Source organism: Thamnophis elegans, chromosome 2, assembly GCF_009769535.1.
Source record: "Thamnophis elegans isolate rThaEle1 chromosome 2, rThaEle1.pri, whole genome shotgun sequence".
Classification (NCBI taxonomy): domain Eukaryota; kingdom Metazoa; phylum Chordata; class Lepidosauria; order Squamata; family Colubridae; genus Thamnophis; species Thamnophis elegans.
The window spans coordinates 60504893-60528176 of NC_045542.1; the positions used below are offsets into that span (position 1 = coordinate 60504893).

At 39.4% G+C, this 23284-nt stretch overlaps 1 protein-coding gene across 1 annotated transcript in view; it reads right to left on the reverse strand.

Annotated features, from left to right (window-relative positions):
* Positions 1-354: 354 nt before the first annotated feature.
* The window catches only part of LOC116505062 (heparan sulfate glucosamine 3-O-sulfotransferase 3A1-like), a 95492-nt gene continuing 72562 nt past the window's right edge, over positions 355-23284 (reverse strand). The window contains exon 2 of the mRNA XM_032212373.1: positions 355-1041. Coding sequence (XP_032068264.1) covers positions 423-1041 — 619 coding nt within the window. The 3' untranslated portion in view covers positions 355-422. The remainder of the gene's footprint in view (positions 1042-23284) is intronic.

Here is a 23284-nt window from a genome sequence, read left to right on the forward strand (position 1 = left end):
CAAGTAGAATAGATCAAATTGGGAAAAAATGTCTTTCAATCCTGATTATTTTGTTACCAACATGACCAACTAAAGCTGATTTTAAAAAAACATCTGGGCACTGATACTAGAATCCACAGACTGAGGCACCAAATTATTTTATAAAAACTCCAAAAATAACATATTGAAAATAATCGTCTCTGTCTCTGTGAGGTCTCATAGTCAACAGTCCTATCCATAAGTTAAGTGGCAGTCTTCTGGATTTGTGGAACTGGATATTATAAATCTTGATTAACAAAAGAAGTAAGTATATGTTTGCATTAAAACAAAAATATTAATTGGAATCACTAGACTTTAGCACAAATATTAGATTTCCATCTCTATTGATATGTACAAAAATATATTTTTCCTTTTAATATGATTAAATTACTATTTTTCCAGCCTTAATCCCAGCCAAAGTCATGGCCAGTCATCTGGTAGAACTTCATGTTGAAGGGCCGATAGAATTCTCGCAGTCTTTGTATTACTTTCTGGTCAATGTCGGGATGGGTCCGTCCTTTCGTCTTGCCCAGGCAGTGGGGCTTGCTGCTGCCTTCAGCCTTTTTCAGGCATGGGAACCCCTTGGTTTTGTTGAAGTAGAAATGTTTATCTGTGATGATCCTCTTGAGGCCCAGAAAGTCCTGGACGCGGCCCAACTCGCCTGCTGGATCACTGATAAGTCTCTCCCCACTGACAAAAAGGATTTGCCCAAGCGGGAAGTACAGGAGCCAATTTTCTAGGTGCTTGGCATAAATGCCAATCTGGATGGCACTCCAGGAGGTATCAATCAGGCCCGTAGTCCTGTTTTTGAAGGTCAGGCTCTCAAAGGACGGGATGTCTGGCTTCTTGGAAAGGGTTTGTGTGTAGTCAGAAATGGCTCGGGTGACCGGGTCTCTCACCACCACAATGAGCTTGGTGTCCTTTGACATAGAGGAGATGCGAGCTGGTGCTTCCTTAGTGACAAAGTAGCTGGGCGTCTTCTCCATGGTGATCTGACCATCAAGAGTCCTTGGCATCAGTTCCCTAATGAAAAATAGAAGAGAAAATTTGCAGAGCTGCACATTTGTACATGTCTATCTTCAGCTCAATCATAGAAAATAATGGAACTCATAAACGGGATGTCATCTATGGGAGAAATTTTAAAATATTTGAGCACAAGGGTTTTTTTTTTAATGCATAAGGTGTCTTTTGAGTTGAGATTAATTCTTAAAGCCCAGTACATTCTGATGGTGTCTTAGGTCAGATTCCACTTAGCTTTTTGAGTTCAACCAACCAAAAGTTAGTGAGTGATACAATATCTTATCAACAAATATTGTATCAGACAAGATAATACATGGAAAGTTGGAATTCTTATTTGTTCTGTAACATGGAAATATTGGTAAATGGCAGACCAATTGGTATCTATATAGATTAGGCCTAAGTCAGGAACACTAAATGGTTTTTCTAATTGAATGTGCCTTTGAGAATAACATCCAAATTCAGCATTCTGGACACTTCCACATCACATTCATTAGTTTACAAATTTGAGAGAATAGAAGGAAGGACTTTTAAAACATTTAAATGATCTCTAGAAAAAAAGTGCATATGAAAATTATTCTAGTGCAAGAGTCTTGTGAGTTATTATTTTCCTATATTTACTATTCAATTATACATTACTATATCAAAAGGTCCCATCTCATTTCAAAATTATATAAGATTATACAGGCAATGCCTTTATCTCACCATGCTATCTAGCATTGGTTTCATAAACTCATGAGGCTAAGCATTGGTAGGACCATTTGTTTAAGAGAAAGATCTACAACTGTCACCTGTTAAAAATAAAGTTCACCCCCCCCCCCCAAATAGGTTCACCATAATTCAGCTCCTCCAAATCAGATTTCCCCAGAAAATTTACCCTAAGGTCAGATACAGGAGGTTGAATATTATGTACTCTTATGAATAAGAACTATTTACATAGTAAATAGCAAAGAAGGGTTATGTTTACAAGTGGATTTACGTGAAGAATTGAACGTTCTAGCTGTCATTTTGGCTGTACGATGATCTGTTTCACACTCTGAAGAAATGAACATTCGGCTTGTTGGCAGACTGAAACCACTGACTCTATATTGTTGGGAGCCACTAGGAATGTTATGCCACAACCCTGGAGAGATTGACTAATGACTTGGGCATCTTCCATAGACATAAGGCTGTGTGGACTGGTGACATCTGGATTTAATTGGGGAAAAATGCCACTAAAAATGATCAGGGCTACAAAAATATTTCGGCAAAAGCAATTTTGAAATGCTATTTGCCCAAACAAATGGGCGTTTGTTATTTTAATGTTTGTAGTCCAGTGGAGGATGCATTGGCTTAATTACTTATTTAAGGAAGACAACTCCTTAAAGAGGAGTGTTTTTTTGGACTGCATCTATTAATTCAGCATTCAATGTTGAAATCCATGTTCACTTGGGTCTTTCAAAACTCAACTTATAATATTGAAGCTTGCACCAATATTTCACATAGTGAGGATCATCCCCTATTTGACAAGAGTCTGTCCTACAAGCACTACTTTCAAACAATGTAATGACATACTTATATGTTGAATAGATTTATACACAATTACATTATACAGAGCTTTCACTATATAATGTAACTGTGTATAAACTGTTGATTGTGTATTAAGCACTAGGTGTTCTTTAAATAGTTAGATGTGAGACCAGCAGGCATCTGAAGCTTCTACATGAGACTGTGGGAAGCCATGGAGATGACCTTGGAAAAACTATCTAGAATCCATTAAACAGGTACATAAGCATGCTTTGGGTCCAAAGCATGGAGAAAAGTATTAGAAACAGACTTAGGCTGGCTATCCTCCTGAGTAACTAGGGCATTCATGGCAAACCTTTTCGGCACTGAGTGCCGAAAAGGGAGCACACGTGCATGCACATTCATTTGGGCCGCAATTTAGAAGAGAAGCTGCCCAGGGGGCATGCGTGCACCGGAAAATGAACTTCTGGTTTCCAGTGTGAGCATGCATGCCAGCCAGCTAGTCTTTTCAGTTACTGGTGCGTATGCACATGCAATGATCAACTGGCCAGCGCCCATGTTCATGCCGGAAAACAGAAGACCAGCTCTTCCAGTTTCCAGCACTGCCGCACACACGATGGCCAGCTGATCATCATGCGCACATGCACACCAGAAACCCAAAAGAGGAACGGATGATGCTGCGTGTGCCAGGCAACATGGCTCCGCGTGCCACTTTGGGCACATGTGCTGTAGATTCATCTTCCCAGCCCTAGGGTATAAGAGGAAAGGAAGAGAAAATAGAATCACTTGTAGAATTTTGTTACCATAGCCTTTCACAATAAAGTATAGTACTAGTTTTCTTGTGAAATCTATTTCCTGATCTGGACAACTTCTAGGGCCAAAAAAAAAAAAAAAGTGAAAGCTTTGAGTTGGTCCATCAGTCACATCCAATGAACTTGTTTACTAACCTGGCACTAAAAGATATTGATGACCAACCTGACCATCTTCATTCCACAAGGACGAACTTCATGGAAATAGCAAATTTATGTATCTTCCCAATGGATTATGGATTTGTTATCCAGGGCATACAGTATGTATAGTTTAGTTCTGGAATGGGTATTACCCATTAATACCCAAGGGCACACATTCAGCAAGCTAGGTGTAGTATATACACACACAGCTAGGTGTAGTATATACACACACAGCAGCAGCATACAATATGATAGTTCCTCTTAACTTAACACCTTCCATTTCTCTTCCCGATGCTGGGGACTTTTTATTTGTTTGTTGTTCTGCAGTGGCTGATGGTGATTTACTGAATGGAAAATTGTCTATAGACTTTTCAGCTGACGAAGAAAAGAGCAGCATTAGGCAAGCTTGTAAACAGCACAGATTTAGCTTCCATGTGGATGCCCTTGGGCACACTGAACAAAGAATGACATATCATCGCATACTGGTGCAGCAGCAGGCCCATTTTTGAATGCACTCAGAAATGGATATATAGTGGTTGTTTTTCTGATCTTTAGTTGCTTTATCCTTAACCTAGCCACAATTCTCAGTGGTTGGGTTTTTTGCCATTAAGTATGTGCCAGAGTAAATGCCAACACACACACAAACACACACACACTCTTCTGGTAGAAGTTGCCGTCTACAGAATGACACTCAGTTCTCTGTTCAAGTTGCCAAGTTCCAACAGCTGAGGTCTCATTTGTGGAAACAAAACAAACAACATGTATAAACCACACCATACTTTCAGATATTAATTTCTGCAGTTTTGCTGATTAAAAGGATAGTACTTATGGAGCATTTGCTGTTGGCCTGTCGCTATCAAGCCAAAGATGTTATATGTTAACACAGATTCAGTTTAGAAATAGGAGCAGGGAAAAGTTTATTGATTCACATTTCAAGAAACATCCTCATTCACAGCCAACACATGATCTGGAACACAATCATCCTTTAGTTTTTCACATTTCTCTGGAAGTCAATATCAGTGGGGGCATCTGGTATCAACCACCTCATACTGAAGATTGTAACTTGGATTATAAATAAGAATAAGTTAAAAAGTCAAGAAATTAATGAAATAAAAATAAAAAGGGATATGTCTGTGGAACTAAATGAGAGGGAATGAAACAATAGAACTGAATGAAGGTGGCGTGGCCATGAGGGATAGAGGAAAATTAAGCTATAGGTTTCCTTATCAATGAAAGAGCTACAAAGTATGTTAGAAAGAATTAATTGATGTCCACTAGGTTGCTGTGGGTGCACTTAAAAGTACAAACCCATAGGTAGATGATATCTACATGTTAAGGTGCAGTAAATGATGATAATGAGGGAGATGAGCAGTTTAGAAATATGAAATATAAATAAATAATAGATGAACTAAATATGAATTTGGTGGAAAATTGTGCAGCATTCTGAAGGTATGCAGAATGAAGGTATGCAATCCAGGGGAAATAATTCTGTTTGATGACATGAATGAGTAGGTAGAAATGACACAAGCAAATACTGTGTAGAAAAAGTGTGGGGCCATATACAAACCCAAGAATGATAACTGTTAGGAGTAGAGCTAACATAGCATGGACTAGTTCGCAGATTAGTAAAAACATTGCATCAATAAATCTGTGCTGTAGGGCCAAATACCTGTTAATGTGGAAAGACAAGATTAAAAAAACCCCTAAAATGTCAACTCTGGAGGACTGATGTGCATTTATATATAAAATGGTTTAACTGTTTGAAATTTGAATTTTAAAAACTTAAATGTATCAATCAAGATATGTAGCAGTCTTTGAATGACTCTTATTTTAATAACCTTTGTTCTTTCCAGCTTCTTTCCCAAAGTTGCATAAGCATTTTAACTACCTTTTAATATTTATGTTAATACAGTAGACAATTAGAAATATTTACTCCCTATAAATTCGGAAACATTCATCATAATAATTATTTCCTGGTACTCCAAGGGACTAAAGAAAAATGCAAAATACTAAACTCTGCAAATGTTCCTGGGTAGCTTAACTCTTACAAAAATATGTGAGATTTTTAGAATGGATTTATTAATTTATTTTTTAAAATAAATTTTTAAAGGAAGTTAAGCAAATTCATTGGTCCAATTTTAGAATCTAATCAAGGACAGTATACTTTCAGATCACCATACAGGTAATACCTGGCATACTGGGGCTGTCGTGGCTCTTGACATCTTAACACTAAACTTCTTGCAGAAGACAACTGTGACTTTTTGTATTTCTTATAACCATCCTATAGAGAAAAGAAGCTAGTAAGTCACAGAATAAGGTTTTATTTTATTTTATTTTATTTTATGTGGCAGGTCAAGCTCTGGATTTTATTTTGTCCATTGGACAAGAAGACGATGTTCCAAAAGTGAGAAATTTTGCATCTGCTCTCTGGACATACCATTTCACTGAGATTTAGGCTTGCAGTGACTATTGTTTTCTGCAGGAGTGGAGTAATCCATCTCAAAAGGCTCCAAGGATTTTTTGGCTAGTGTGCCTGGTTAAACATTTGGTTGCCCTATGGCAGTGATGGCGAACCTTTTCAGCACCAAGTGCCGAAAACAAGCCCGCGTGCTCATCTGGGCTGCAACCCAGAAGAGGAGCTGCCCAGGGTGCATGCACGCACCCAAGAATGAACTTCTAGTTTCCAATGTGCGCATGCGCATCAGCCAACTAGTCTTCCAGGTTTCTGGCACACATGCGTGCACAATGATCAGCTGCCCAGTGCACATGCTTATGCAGGAAAAGCAGAAAGCCAGCTCTTCAATTTCCAGCACCGCTGCACACAAGAAGGCCAGCTGATCATCGCACACACATGCACGCCAGAAACCCAGAAGAGAAACAGGAGAGCCAGGTGACATGGCTCCGCGTGCCCAAAGTGGCACACATGCCATATGTTCACCATTATGGCCCTATGGAATGCAAAGAAGAGCAGGGCATCCACAGTGCAGAGTTTATTTCCTGGGTATACATTTTCATGGAGGACAATGAAGCAAGGTTCTTCTCCAGCCCCTTATTTCATGAGATATAGTTCAGTCAGCTAGAGCTTTATACCGTAGAGTCAAGACAATGATTGAGTAGTATGATTATTAGACCGAGTTATGACATGCATGACATTATTGCTAGTTACTCTTTGACTAAAAAAACTTCTTTTTGATCCTTCCAGTTTCCATTTTCTGCCAGGAAAGTGTACACAACAGAACTCTCCAGAAAGCAACCTCACCAGATATCATGTAGTTAGTTAGGTGTGGTTTTTCAGGAGATGCTTTGCTGCTCAGATGACAGTGTGTTAAATATGAAAGCTGTTTGTTAATGCAGAGTTATGAAGGTGGTGGGATTGTTATTTTTATGCATATGTGGGCAGGAGGAAGTAAAATGAAAACATGTTCCCAACCAACACTGTGAGTCAACAATGCTCCAAAAAGGACGAAAAAAAAGGGGGCGGAGATGGGCAGGTCTGATGAAAGCTTCAATTCACTATGGATCATGGCTCCCCGGTGCCTTTGCTATTACCTCACAGGCTTCGCTGCTTCCAGAATTTGTTCATTTGTGCGTAATGTACATTGCAAGTAACACACATAAATGCCAAGAGTATAGTGTCTATTTAGGAGAGGAAATCAAAGGATTTTTCAGTTGCTAAATAGATAGGCAGATGGCTGTCTGGGAAAATATCTGAAGATGATTCCCACATATTATGATGGCTGGTTGCATATAAACTAACCATTAGAAAATTCCATGTGTTTCTCTCTCCCTCTCTCTCCCCCCCCCTCTCTCTCTCCCTCTCTCTCTCTCTCTCAGAGTGTGTGTGTGAGAGAGAGAGAGAGGGGAGAGGGAGAGAGAGCATTTGCATAGACATGCAAACAAAACCACACAGAACCACAGACATATATAATTACAGTGCAATTCTATCCTTGTTTAAACATAAACAAATGTCACAGATGTCACATTATTTCATTCAGTGATCTCATTTGAAACTCTATTCCCATTTCAACTCTGTGGATAAGGAAAAAAAAGTATTTCTAAGAACTGATCCGACTGGGGCTCTGCACAGCCAAGGTAGAGGGTGTGGATCTTCTCATTGATCTCCACTCCTCCACCTTTATAAACTATTATGTTCCTATTGCCTCCCCTTTTGATGGGGCTAATGGTACATCATCATCATTAAAGAAAAATCCAGGAAAATCAGAAGATAAATCATGCAACCTGTATGGTCCTTTATATACTATTACATTCATTGAGCTGACTGTACCAAGGCAAATGAAACAAGATTTGAGGTCTCAGGGAAGCAGCGGTGTTTATAGCGTGTGATTAAAAAAGAAAGTCAAGTTCACAAATAACTCAGTGAAATGAAAGTTCTATCTGTTTTTTTCATGTGCCACACACATAAAAAATACTGAAGTTTCAATTAAACCAATGCAATCTCCATCTTGGTTTTTACTGGACTCTACAGATATTTTGGGAGAAAACTTCTGAAACTAAGATATCTGTATTGAGTCAACCTACAATTATTATGGTCAGTATGACTTATGACAGCACTTAGAAAAAAGAGAAGTTCTCTTAGACTACCTGTAAGGACATGGTGAGCTAAATAAAGGACAGTATTATAGGTGAGAACACTGACCAGAGGACAGATCCTAGATGTCAAAATCTGTCCAGAGAAAGAGAGATTGTGGGATTGCCCACATATACTCCAAACAGCTCTCATGAGCAGACTGCAAGAACTGAAGTTTATTGCCGCTGGTAAATTGAGTGGCTGGGGTTGAGGTATTTATATTTTTGCTCAGCATTGTAATGTGGCATATGTGGACATAAAGCATGGCTAAGCCTAATTTCTTAATCACTTTTTGAATTAGTTTTTATTGATTTTTAAATATTAACATTTTCAATAACAAAGTTGATGGCATTTATTGGGTGAATCTCCTTCAATCCTAAACAAAAAAAATTAAGTGTCACTTAAAGGACTTAGAAATGTGGAATAAATGGCAAAAGGGTGATTAGAATGTTATTTCTGAACAGTTATAAATATACTAAGGATTGACTTGAAATGGGATTTTTAAATTAATAGAATAGATCCTTCCCTTGTAAAAATAGCTGTGTTTTTTTTAAGTTAGAACTTTACATTGGCTGATATTTTACCATGTTCCCCCCAAAATAAGACATCCCTGGATAGTAAGCCCAATCAGGCATTTGAGCGCATGCGGTAAAATAACCCCCCCCCTGAAAAGAAGCCCTCCCTGAAAATATTGCAACACACCAGCAGCCATGAGATGACTACACTCACTGCCTCCTGCACCTCAAAAATAATAAAACCTCCTCAAAAACAAGGCCAATGAGCCAATAACACTTATTTCGGGGAGCAAAAGGAAATAAGACTCTGTCTTAGACACAGTAATACTTAAAAGGGAGAGTGACTTGGATAATTTTCCTATATTGGATATACAAATGAGATCTGTTAAAGTTTGAAAGACTTGGTGAAAAGAATAGATATAAAGATTTAGGACATTATTTGAAGAGATTAAAGATAAAAATTGTAAAATGGGAGAGGATATAATGTGGATTTATTTGATCAGGATTAAAATAGTTGATGTTATTCTATAATCACTAAATTGACATTTTCTTTATCAGCCCAGACTGAGTGATGTGGATTTAAGGATCTGATAATTCTTTTTCAGATGAAGGGGGAATATTTATTTTTTGTTATATTGTAATCTTTTCTATTCTTTCACTTACATTGTTCTTTTTCTTCCTTTTTTCTATTATGTACTTTTGAATTTTTTCTATTTTTTTATTTGTTGTAGTTTGTATTGTATTCGATCTGTAAAGTTTAATAAAACTGATTTAAAAAAATGGGATGGCAACACCAAGACAATGGTATCCTAGCTTTGATCTTATTAGCCTTTTCAAATGAATCCCAAATCATTATTTGTAAAGGATTGTTTTAAAAAGGCAGTTTACCTCCACAGAGAAATGCCTGAATCCAAGTGAACAACCTAAGCTTTGCAATTAACAATTATATCCCTGATCCAGTTTCCTGAGTGCGCTAACCAATATTAGGAAACATTGCAACTATAATCTGTTACTAACTGCATATGTACTCTATTCATCATAATTAGTAATAGTAGTATTAATTTGTTATTAATTATTGGTATTCATTAAGCTTTTTCCAACACTGACAGCTGGCAAGTTGATTGACAGTAAAAGCAAAATAAAAATATTCACAGATAAAAAAAGAGAAGGAAAAAAGGAAGTACTCCGAGAGTGATGTAGATGAAGGCTAGAAAACCAGCCAATTATTCTCTTTTTGAACGGCATCATATGCTTTCCAGAATAAACCTGACCAAATCTGTATCTCCACTCAAACAATTTATGAAAGAAAAATATATGTTGGTTTCCTCAGGTTTAGGATTAATTGGGAGGGATATGAAAGTCCATTTCTGTGTAATAAATTTTGCAGCCTTTTCACCTCTGGTATTTAATGACATTGTGTCTTCCTGTTTGAAAATTTCATACAAACAGTTTACTGTGCATTAAGACAACTGTCACTCTATTTGGTAAAAGGAACAGAACTTGATATGATAATTTTTGGCTAGGCTGGGGCAAATGTGGCATTTGCTATGATGAATCCCAAAATGCACAGCAAGACACTGGCCTAAAGAAAGTTCCAAAAGTAATAAGACCTAAATCAGGAAATTGCCTCCAGGAGAAGGTTTCTTATGGCAACATGGTTTGCTTTTAAGTCAGCTTGCCACCCTAGTGGAACTGACCACATCTGGTGGTTATGGCCACAATCCACTGTCACATTCTAAACACACTTTGCTGAAAGTTCCTGAAGAAATATAATGGAAGTGTGTGCACAGGAACACTGCCTTAAAGTGATGATTTGAGGGAAATTAGGGCCCCATCTTAATCTATTCAACGCTTCAAGCAGTATGGAAACCCATCTTTAAAAACAGCTGTTGGTGGTTCCAATCAATCTCTCTGGTGGGTAGTGAGTGAACTGAAATTGGTTCAATACAGTCAACTGTCGCATGCTGAACAAGTAAAATTAAAACTAACGGCTTTTTTGGAAAACCACATCTCTTCTTTGTGGAGCATTGATTTCCAAAGTCATATCCAATTTTGCAACAGGGCTGTAAGAAGAAAGCATTTATGCCTGGAGTTGCCCCATGTTTACCCTGAAAGAAAATGGCCAAAATGGCTCCCTCTGACCTCTTTGCTCATATATCACATCCCTTGTTAAGATCAATACAGATTTCTTTGCTGGAGCTTCCAGCAGGCAAGCAGTCACTGCAGTGTTTTTCCATACCCTGGAAGAAGTTTCAGCCTGTTTCTTTAGGCTTCCTCACAACTCCACAAAATGCCTGTGGTTTTTAGTCAGGGAGGTTTCACATCTTGAGTGACTTTGCAGTCCATTTAGATCTCTCACTTGCTGGGTACTATTCAACAGTAGTTCTTTAACAGCATTTTTTCCCCTCAGGTCAGAGTAAAGTGCAAACTGGGATTTGAATTTACATTTGCATTTGCAAACTGGTCCCTGTGTTAGTTCCAGTAACTGGCACAATCTCATTTGGTATTCTATTAGAATGATTCAAGTAGGCACTGAATAACAAAAGCAGACACTGAGGTAAAGGTGTGTGGAGGGACTCATATTATTCAAAGTAGTTGGTCAAAGATTAATTAAAGGATTAATTCGATCCAATTCAGCATAGAAGTGCTAGAAATGCAAAATGGACCATGGCTAGATATCATGTAACATAGCTTTCTCAAATCTGGCTACACACTACACTTTAGAAGTTGAAAGTGGATTTCAACTTCTAAAATTTCCTAGCCAATGTGGCTATTGCAGAAAAATAGGGGGTTGGTTTCTATTTGAAATGTGTGCAGGTTGGGAAAGATTTTGGAACACTCTGTTTGATTCTCCTCCATCCCCAATAATCTTTATTGTGGGGTAGAGAGTCCAACCTCCTTAGGGAAGGGGGATGCTTGCCTCCTCTTCCACCAACTTTGCAAACTAACTAGTGCATGCAAGAAACTGGATAAAGTGAAACAGATGATGGCAAGAACTGTGGTGGCACAGTGGTAAGAATGCAATATTATGGGTTAACTCTGCTGATTGCCAGGAGTTTGATCCTCACCGGCTCAAGGTTGACTCAACCTTTTTTCCTTCCAAAATCGGTAAAATGAGGACACAGATTGTTGGGGACAATCTGCTGACTCTGTAAACTGCTTAGAGAGGGATGTAAAGTACCATGAAGCGGTATAAAAGTCTAAGGGCTATTGCTATATCTGTCCTAAGCTTCAGGAACTTGTTGTTTATTTGAAAGGTTGCTCTAAGACATTCCCCTACACCTAAAAAAAAATCATATTTGTCCCATTCAAATCTGACTTAAACTTAAAGAACCATAAAAAGGGAAGTGCAAGTGTTGAATATGCTTACTTTCACCAGCAACGCAGATTACATATTTATAGTTTTTCCATTATGGCAAGATGCATTTCCTTTTAAATCATATTTTTTGTTTCTAAATTAGCATCAGGTTTTATAGACATATTTGCTTCTTGGCCCCATTTCTTTTAAAAAGAAATGAATAAACTGTCACCTTATGTACTTGTCTCTTTTGTGCAAAGCATCCCGTAAGATTTACCTATTGTCAGCAAGTCTTTAGCTCAATCTTTTATTTATTATCAGCAATAAAACTATGCAGTGTAAGGAATCTGTGCTTGAAGTCTGAAACTGGCTCAAAAGCTGCCTTGATCACATAAAGCCTGCTAGTTTTCTTCCTCTACTGAGATTTATTTGAGCAATGCCAATATTGCAGTTCTGTGGAACTTGAGGTCAATTTGTTTTCCAACTAATGAGAGTGTTTTCCTCACCCCACTTCCTAAATTGAAGTCAATCTGCCTTCTGAGCTTCAGTGTTCTATTTGTGGGGAAAGTATCTCTCCTGCCTCCTAAGCATCTCCCAATGTTGCAACATGCATCCATGCTTGCAGATACTGAGAAAAGTGACAAGTTGCAAACACCTGGTCCAATCATTATTCACAGGGACAGGTAAATGCAACAGAGCAAATGTGACTTTACAGTTTCAGGGCTTTCACTTTGAGGAGCTTCTCACTTTTAGTTTCTGTAGTTTGGTGGCTTGTTATCAGAAAACAAACCAGACAAATGATCACAACATGAACAGGTTTGTGGATGGGTCTGGGTCTTAGCAATTTATTTTCTTTCCATTTTGTGTGGAATAGAAGTGAGACAATGAGTTTGCCATGCTCAGACCTCTGATGGCTCAGGGGACAGGGCGCTGATTGAATGCCATTCCTTGTGTCTCCAATTTGTCAGCTGAAAGGAACATTGATTGGTTCATGATGGCCTTGGCATGTTTTCAGTAATCTGAGTTTGGCAAAAGCAAGGATGCTTCTGGGTTGGCTTCAGACTTCTTAGGAGAGTTTGATGAGTGATCATGGTAGCTTGTTAGCTTAAATTGGAAGAAAGAGCGATAATCAAATTCAGCTTTTTCTCCCATCTCTATTTTGCCAATAAAACATCTATTTGAGAGCATAGAGTGAGTTTAAGAATAGTGCAATATGTTGGGAAGAAAGCAATTAAAGTGGTTTTCACTGAATGAAAAACAGAATTGCAGTGAAGTGCTCAACTTATTCTTGACACATCAGTGAGTAATGCTTTCCCCTCTTTTCTAATGAAAACATCTTTATGCTCAAGGTCTACAGCATACATGCTTGAATCAGAATCAAGTTCTTACGTCACATCAACTATGCTTGTCAGAAAAATAACATCCTTGCTATTATTTAAAAGTGGAAAGGGTTTTATATGAATCAACTCCTCAATGTTCTGCTAAAAGAGGGGGGAAATCAGGCAAGAAGAAGAAATGATAGCTAAACTGAACTGCATTCTAACAGTAATAACCCATATACATCTCTACTCAGAAATATGCACTCCCTAATTCAATAGGACTTACTCCTAATTAATTATTTCATTTATTTTGATATATTGATATTGCCACCCAGATGCAGCCACCCAGAGTTGATTAGAAGATAGGTGGCTATATAAATGCTTTAAATAAATAAAATAAATACTCTGGGTAGTGTTACCTTAGGAGACCTCATTGTTTTTCAATGCTGTGTGAGGTTTTAGTTCTGAGCACAACTCTTTAGTATATTAAAGTACTTTCTTGTGGTCTTTAGACAAATTTTACTTTAAGAAGAAATAATAAGATTTTCTTAGGTTTCATCTCCAAGAGTGGAGTGATAGGATGCAATCAAATATTTGGATGGTCACCTTAAAAGGAAATTTTATTGTCCATAGAAATCGAGTGTTGAAAGGCAAATGGCTCAGCCTAACTCTAAATGCTCAAGGAAGACAATTATGTATGGCCACTTCTCCCCCGATTCAGAAAATAGCAATAAAGCCCTGTATGGATGTGGGCTTTCCGTTCTCAATATCCAATGGGAATCTGCCTTTTTGCAACTTGTCCATTATTCCATGACTTGCACAAACATGACTGTGCTTACTAACACATGAAAATCTTACTTCAACAAACAACAGTCAAATATTCTAACAAAACTAATATATATAAAAAGTGTGACTCTAGCCTTCTATCCTGTGGATAGCTAGCTGGATTCCAGTTTGGATCTTGTTTACATTACACAGTTCTTTTGTAGGCAATCTGAAGAAAATGAGAAATAAGAAATTTGGAGGCGTTGTTTTCCAACCTTGGTGCCTATTATAGTGACACAGCTCCTGGAACCTTGTGGTTCTTTTGATAAACATGGAACAGAGAAAGGAAAATATTTTTGTTTCCCTAGAGCAGGAGTCTCAAATTTGATTTCATTGAGGGCCGCATCAGGGTTGTGTTTAATCTTGAGGAGCCAAGGTGGGTTGTGGCCAGAGTTGGCATGGCCTGCTTGATGTCACTCATGTTGGGGGCACCTGTGGCAGCCTAAGTACTCTGCCAGCAAAAACAGGCTCCTAAGCTCCGTTTCCAACTGCATCAGCCTCCTGCAACCCTCTGCTAGCAAAAATGGAGCTTGGGAGGGCCGCATGTGGCAGAGGATTGCAGGAGGCTGATGCAGCTGGAAACGGAGTTCAGGAGTCTGTTTTTGCTGGCAGAGGATTGCAGGAGGCCATCAGAACCAGAAATGGAGCTCAGGAGCCCATTTTTGCTACCAGAGGCACAACGGGCTGGTCCCTCACAGTTTCCAGAGTGACCCCATGGGCCAGATCTAAGCACCCTAAGGGCCACAGTTTGACACCCCTGCCCTAGAGAAATACTTGAGGGAGAATAAAGTGGACTGCCTGTATAGCTTCCTCAAGTAATGTCTCTGTCCAGTCACACAGACTTGAACAACTAAAATACTTGCTAAAAACTGAAAAGCCACAGTGTGTGCTGGAAAATAAAACTTGACTGATTAAAATTCCTAAGCAAAACATCTTTTTCCGATTCTAAAATCAAACAGATCTAACCACCGATGCTGAAATTCCACTGATGTGGCTGAAGCTCTAGCAGACATTATTTTTATGGGAGAGGATGCCTCCGTTTATTCCAGCAGGTCTCAGTGTTTATATATCTCATTACATCGGCAGCTTGTGGCATCTGTTTCTATGCTCTGTCTATCAAGCTGCATCTTATCACAGAAGCGCTCCCTTTTTCTGCTCTGCGATCTTGCTTCTCCTTTTACCTTACTGATAAGTAACCTGATGCCTATTATAAGCCCTTTTTAAATTACAAAGTAAGATAGAGACAAAGCTAAGCGGGCAGGCTAGAAAAGGAAGAAGAAAGGGTGCTATGAGCTGCTAGAGATCTCTGATCCACATACTCAGTATAAACAGAAGCAAAACTGTTGCATAATATTGGAATGTATGGAGAGTGTGTATGGACAGTAATGGCTTTGTAGTATCCAAGCAGAACATCCAGATTCAGTCATAGTTTTGCTCCATATAGCATCAATGTGTGTTATGTATGTGTATGAGTAGATATCAGGGGTGGGTTCCTGCCAGTTCTAACCCCTTCTATAGAAGAGGTTCCACAAATCTACAGTGCCATTTAGAACCAGTTCCAGATCCCTCCCCGCCCCCCGCCGCCCATCCACACGTCATCAAGATGAAGATCGGGAGGAGGAATTCTGGAAGTTGAAGTTCACAAGTTTTAAAGCTGTCAAGTTTGAACACCCCTGGGTTTTTTTTCCTAATGTGTTAGGGGTGCAAGGGTCTTGTAATTTGACAGCTTTAAGACTTGCGTGCTTCAAATGCCAGAGTTTCTGAGCCAACATTTTGGTTGCTAAGCACCAAGCCACTCCCACTCGGTCACATGTCTGGCAAGCCACTCCCACCCAGTCACATGGCTGGCAAGCCACTCCCACCCAGTCACATGGCCAGCAAGCCACTCCCACAAAGCAGGCCATACCTACAGAAGAGATTCTAAAAAATTTTGAAATCCACCATTGGTAAATATATATTTTCTTTTGAGAGCAGACAACACAATTTTATTTTTAATGTGTGCCAGTGTGCTTACAGTAAAAAATGACAATAAAGCTTTTATCTTATCTTAGGTTATCTTAGTTTAGCTCATCTTATCTTAGTTTACTAATCTAAACTAAGTTTAGATTATTTTAGCCTGGCCTAGCTTAGCCTATCTTTTGCCCATCGCCTGTAATCACAGAAATTCTTAACAAGTGGGGTTGACATGCCAAAAGAAATCAATCTTTAGAGTACATGGTCTCTGCAATTCTAGAATGTCACCTGTAGTGAAGTGGAATGAAAAGCCTTCCTGATACATCTTTCCTTCAAAAAGAAAATTCAGAAGGATGGATTGAACACATAGGATGGCAAACAAGAAAATCATGCAGTGGGGGCTATCATAAGACATAGGTTCTCAAAATTATTTATCTGTAAATGTTTTTCTGAGTTATCTGCATATGTCCCCTCAACCCAGTGGTGGGTTTCAAAAATTTTTAGAACCTCTTCTGTGGCCTGCTTTGTGGGAGTGGCTTGCCAGCCATGTGACTGGGTGGGAGTGGCTTGGCAGCCATATGGCCGAGTGGCTTGGTGCTTAGCAACCAAAATGTTGGCTCAGAAACTCTGGCATTTAAAGCACACAAGTCTTAAAGCTGTCAGGTTACAAGACTCTTGCACCCCTAAGCCTTTAGAAAAAAACCCAGGGGTGTTCAAACTTGACAGCTTTAAGACTTGTGGACTTCAACTCCCAGAATTCCTTCTCCAGACATGCTGGCTCAGGAACTCTAACATTGAAGCGTGCAAGTCTTAAAGCTGTCAAGTTAAAAGTTGCACCCCTAACCCTTTAGAAAAAAACCCCAGGGATATTCAAACTTGACAGCTTTAAGACTTTAGGGTTTAGATAGGACTCTTAGAGGTGGGCGGGACGATTGGTGAGCCAACCAATCAGTGAGTGGTGGGCGGGGCAAGCGTGGTGCGGATGGGCGGGGGGAGGGAGCTAGAACCAGTTCTAAACAGCATGGTAGATTTGTGGAACCTCTTCTATGGAAGAGGTTAGAACTGGCAGGAATCCACCCCTGCCTCAACCTGAAGAATGGGGCAAATGATCCCTCTCTGCTGACCAAGTAACTAGAGAATGTATAAAAGTCATGATCAAAGTTAGAAACTGAACCCAGTTTCTAGCATATCAAGGTCATGAAATGACTATTTTTCTGGCACTTCTTTTAAGGTGGAATAGCATGTAACCAAAAACCACCTCTCCTTACTCACTCACCCTTGAGCAGACTTGACATGCATATGCTCATAAGTCCCACTTTGCAAATGGATCTGTGGAATATGAGGAGGACAGCAGAATTGAGCTGCTTGGCTCTACCCCCTCCACTGCATTCCTGAGAGTCCACCTACTGGGCTTTAACATCAGGAGACAGCTGCTGCACCAGTGGCTCCCTTCATGCTTTATTAGGAAAAAACATTATGCAAACTTATGTAAAGGGTGATAAAGCTTTTGAAATACTGTTTTGAGGACAAGACAGTGTCAGCTCCCAAGAATAAAAAGTGCCCTGCTAGTTTCTCTTTAGGTCAAAGGCATTGCCACACTTTTACTGAGAGGGTGAAATGTGAAAGCCAAGCATATGGTGATTTTGTCCCCATTAACTTTAATAAAGCAGCAATACTGTGCTGTAGCTTAGTAGTGCTGCTTTGAAATCCAACCAGCTGCTGTCATTCCAAAGGTGACCTTTCTAGTGAAGAAATGCATCACAATCAGGATGTTCACAGCAAATAAACAATTTTGAGCGGCTGACAAATTCCTGGACTTCCCCATATCTAGCATTATAGAATCCATCAGCTTGGCCTTTACTTTTTAGGCAGGAAAAACCAAAACAAAAATCCACTGGGTTAGTTTTGGAAAGCTGAGATGTTCCAAGTGCTGGTTATTTTCATGTAAAAATGCCATAAATCTATCCTAATAAAGAGCAGTATATACAGTACAGCAGTGTTTTTCAACCTTTTTTGTGCAAAGGCACACTTTTTTCATGAAAAAAAATCACGAGGCACACCACCATTAGAAAATGTTAAAAAAATTTAACTCTGTGCCTATATTGATTATATATAAAGTAATTTTCCCACGGCACACCTTACACTATGTCACGGCACACTAGTGTGCCGCGGCACAGTGGTTGAAAAACACTGCAGTACAGTATATACTTTTTTATATCAACAGATATAAAACAGAAATCCCACAGATTTGTTCAGGTGTTTGCCTAAATACATCATGACTTAAAACCATTAAAAAAATCAGAGTTTCCTGATTGAGTTGTAAATTAAGCCTATGGCCAGGATAAACTTTCTCCAATTTTTACTGTTGCCCCAGATGAAACTTTTTGTGGAATAGCATGCTGCAGGTCTAGTTGCTCATGTTCTTATCCCATCACTTTTGATTTACTGCTTCTGGAGACTATTTGAAAGTTTCAGAAGGTGCAAAATTCTGTGGCAGAATTACATATATTTACAGAGGCTACATTGGTTCTTAGTAGGCTTCCTTGTACAATACAAAGGGTTGGGGATTTTGTGACTTTACCTTTGGAAATGTCTTCTCCTGGCACCTTTAACCTGGAAGAACATGTTTCTGATCCACTTTCCTCTGGAGATTAGGTGGATTAAGACTAGGAAGAAGATTTCCTTGAATCTTCCCAAGATTAGGATGTTAGCCTTTTGAAAAACAGGTATGACCCATATACTGCAATATTTGCCAAATATATGTAAACATCACCAATACAATACAATACAATAGCAGAGTTGTAAGGGACCTTGGAGGTCTTCTAGTCCAACCCCCTGCCTAGGCAGGAAACCCTGTACCATTTCAGACAAATGGCTATCCAACATCTTCTTAAAGACTTCCAGTGTTGGGGCATTCACAACTTCTGGAGGCAAGCTGTTCTACTGATTAATTGTTCTAACTGTCAGGCAATTTCTTCTCAGTTCTAAGTTGCTTCTTTCCTTGATTAATTTCCACCCATTGCTTCTTGTTCTGCCCTCAGGTGCTTTGGAGAATAGTTTGACTCCCTCTTCTTTGTGGCAACCCCTGAGATATTGAAACACTGCTATCATGTCTCCCCTGATAGGGCCAGATTTTAAAATCTCTCCTGATGGCTTTATTCATGTAAACTTCACTCTCAGTCTTTTCATCACAAATTACAAGCATGTTTTATTTTAGTTAAACCTTTTAAAATACAGTTCTCTCGGGATATTAGTTATATTTTGTCTGTCATCAGCAGTGGTGGGTTACAACTGGTACGCCCTGGTACGGGCATACCGGTGCCTGCCGGGAGCACCAAATACCGTTCCGATATGGTGCTCTGGAGGGCCCACCTGCCCGCCTGCGCTCCTTACATGTACTTAAAGTTTTTGGGCCTTCCGCACATGCGCACGGAGCATACGGCACCTGTGCAATACTCCACCGAGCAGCTGGAGCATCGTGGGCGGTAAGTACGCATGTGCACGCTGTGCATGTGTGCGCGCGCACTACGTGCGTTCATATGGTGGATGCCTGGCCCTTTTGCACCGTACCAGTTGCATCGGGATTCTGAACCCACCACTGATCATCACTTGCATTCTGTGGGGCATTTCAGTTTCTTTAATCTGGCCAAGAGACCTCTAGCACTGTACAGGAACACTTATGCAGTAACATACCAGATTAAGCAATATTGTTGCACTATATACTTTTTTGTTGTATCAGAATATTTACAGCCTCATCCCTTAGAGATCGGTTGAGCTGAATCAAAAGCTCTCTAATTTCACTCATTTTTTTTCTTACAAGTCATTGGAACTGCATGTTCTAATGAATTTTAAGCACTAGCACTCAGGCCACACTTGGGCTCAAGCAAAGATTACTCCTCTTGTTCATCTTGCCTATTCTCAAAACATCCTCCATGAACTAGCAAGTCTATATCTCCTGATGCCACTTACCTACCCATGAATTGAAACCTCTCCTCTACCCCCCCCCCCAACCTAACTTTTGCATGTAGAACAGGAAAGCATTTAAGAGAATTCAACCTTGGATATCCCTGGATGTTTAGTATCTTACCCTGACACTTTCATTTTAGATTCAGGACAACACAATTACCAATCCCAGTGCACAATCTATCAGCCTATTTATTATTAGCAATCTTTCCCACAGGCAAATAAATCACTGGAGAGTCAAAGTGCTTATCACAAATCAACTTTTCTATATGCCTAATGAATCACTTTCTATCCTTCCTTGCTCTAGAAAGCATACTAACTTCACAAAAGAATTCTATCAAGATATGCTTCATTTTAAAGAAAATACTAATCTATTTTCCTCATCCTTAGAATGTTTCCTTCCTTCCTCAAAACAGCAATGTGACTGTAAATCCAAGAGTGGGACGGCTTTTGACAGATTCATCTAAATACCCTTCTTTCTGGCTCACCCTCTCCAGATCAACTACCATGATCTCCAGCAAACTAGTTTCATTTCTGAGAGCCAGAAGTTCATTGTATCCACATTCCCTCTCCAGATTTCTGCTCCTTCCCATCAGCAGATGTGATTATATTCCATGCAATAAAGAGGATAGCTCCCGTGCCTATGTATTTCCTGTAATTCAATCACAGGAAAACTTTATTTAGAGTAAAATTGACAAGTCATTGCTCAAGGGCAGAACTAGAAGCTCAATTGCTTTGGTCTGTTAATAACAGACTGTTTAGCTTCTTGCACTAGTCAACATCCTTTTTTCTAGCAAACTTTCCAAATTAGGTTGTAGTTATGCCATCAGCAAAATGATTCCCCACCCACCCATCTTGGAACCGGTGATTATAAATGGCTGATTATGCTCCTACAGTGTTATTTGCAGGTCATTCACAATGGCCTTCTTTGTAACCATTACCTTCTGACTCCTGACCCTTCAAGAAACCTTGTTGACTCTTCTGCAGCTAGTTTATTTGGGGGAAACAGTATTTCACTCTCAGTTTTGAACTTTAATATTGAACTAAAACTGCAGAGAAGAATCTGAGGGAAAGCCAATAAACTGCAAAGGCCTCTCCTCAAATGTCTTTTTGCCAGTTCCTCTCAGTCCACCATCCTAAAGTCATCCTCACAACTTTGTAAAGATGTTTGATGGCCATATAAGCCAACCAATACAGGCTGGATTGTGTCAAGTAAAGTTTTATGTATATGTAAAAAAGAAAGAATGAAGGAATGAAAGAACACACACACACACACACACACACTATGATACCATCAATGTTTCACTAAGACTTGAAATTATTAGTCTAGCACTATGTTTTCCACAAGTAAAATATATAAATATGTTAGTATACAAATCTGATGAGTAAGTAAACAAAAAACACAACTTTATTAACTGTAAAAGTAAAGGTAAAGGTTCTCCTCGAACATATGTGCTAGTCATTCCTGTCTCAGAGGGTGTGTGTGCTCATCTCTGTCTCAAAGCTGAAGAGCCAGCGGTGTCTGAAGATGTCTCTGTGGTCATGTGGCCAGCATGACTAAATGCTGAAGGCACATGGAACGCTGTTACCTTCCCACCAAAGGTGGTGCCTATTTTTCTACTTGCATTTTTTACATGCTTTTGAACTGCTAGGTTGGCAGAATTAACTATTAACTGTAGTGGTTTGCAAAACCAATCAAGCCATGAGTTTCTCTTAAAATGGAGGGATGGATTCGTATACAGAAGAAAGGAGCTTATTAGCTTATCAGTATGCATAACAACTGATTAATGACCCAATCCCTACCCTAAATAAAGAGCTGGAAAGATAGATATATTTCTCAATTACCAGGTATCCAAAAATAAATCTACATGCAGTCTCTATATGGCTCTACATGGGGATACTCTTGAAAAGTATCTGGAAGCTTCAACTGGTACAGAATGGTGCATAGGACACTTCTGCTGCACTGGGTCCCAGTCTGCTTCCAGGTCCAATTCAGGATGTTGTTTAGGACTTTTAAAGCCAGATATGACATGGGGACAGGTTACCTATGGAACCGTCTTCATACCTTTACATCGGCCCATCCCACCTGATCAGGCACAGAACATATGTTGAGGACCCTGTTAGCCAAAGAATTCTGACTTGTGGAGTGCAAAAAGAGAGCCTTCTCTGCCATTGGCCCTACTCTATGGAACATTCCTGTCTCCCAGATGTGAAGTAGACTCTCACTCACTCTTCTAGCATTCTGGAAACGTGTAAAAACATGGCTCAGTTGCCTTGTTTCAGTCACAGCAGCAAGCACACAGACATGGCATTGCTGGGTTCCAGATCCTGTTGCAACCGGTATGGTGCATCGGGGCTGGGCATCCACCATATGCATGTACGCAGCACGCACAAAGATCGCGCATGCGTACTTACCACCTGTGACACTCCAGCTGCTTGGCGGAGCATCACGCAGGTGCCATATGCTCCAATCGGCTCAAATATAGGTAAGGAGGGCGGGTAGGGTGCTCCCAGCAGGCACCGGTATGCCCATATCTGGCATACTGGGTGAATCCCACCACTGAACCATGGGCCCTGAAAGTCCTCCCTTCCCCACCTTTTAACTATTTTTTTAAACATTACCTCTTTGAAAGTTTATATACTGCTTTTATGTTTTCCCTATTTTATTGTATACCACCCAGAATCCATCTGTGATGGAAATGGGTGGCTTTAAATTTTGATAGATAATAAATAAATCTTGATTCCAGTGAAGTTCAGGGTAGTTTGCTGGCTTCAGTGTAAGATAATGATAATGTTTTAGCAATCATGTGTTTTATGAACTTCAGACTTTTACCAGAGATGAAAGGATGGGAAGGACAATCTATTTTTTTCCAGGAAATTTTTGCCCTGGGAAAGGTGGATAAAACTAGGGTGATATTTATGTCACTATTACCAAGCCATCACTATTTTATTCATCATCAGACAAATTTTTCATTGCCTATGCCACAATTAGGTATAGTTTTATATTTAATTTGAGTGGTTTACAAATTTTAATAGTTCTCCAGTAATAGGGGAATGTTCCTCCACTACTGGAGAAAAATTGCAGCTTTCATTAGCTTCTCTTCTGCTGGAAATGCTATTAGGTTTTGCATCTTTTAAAGCTCATCTCCCTAAAGAAGTTAGTTGCTCAAATTGCCCATCCTTTAGGCAGATGCTGCCTACGCAACCACTGGAAAGGATTGGCACTGTACATAAATCATAATATTATCACAATATATCAAAGCAAATTTTATCTCATCTGAAAAAAGTATATGATTTAGTAAATGAATTGTGCAGAAACAGCTAATTTATCT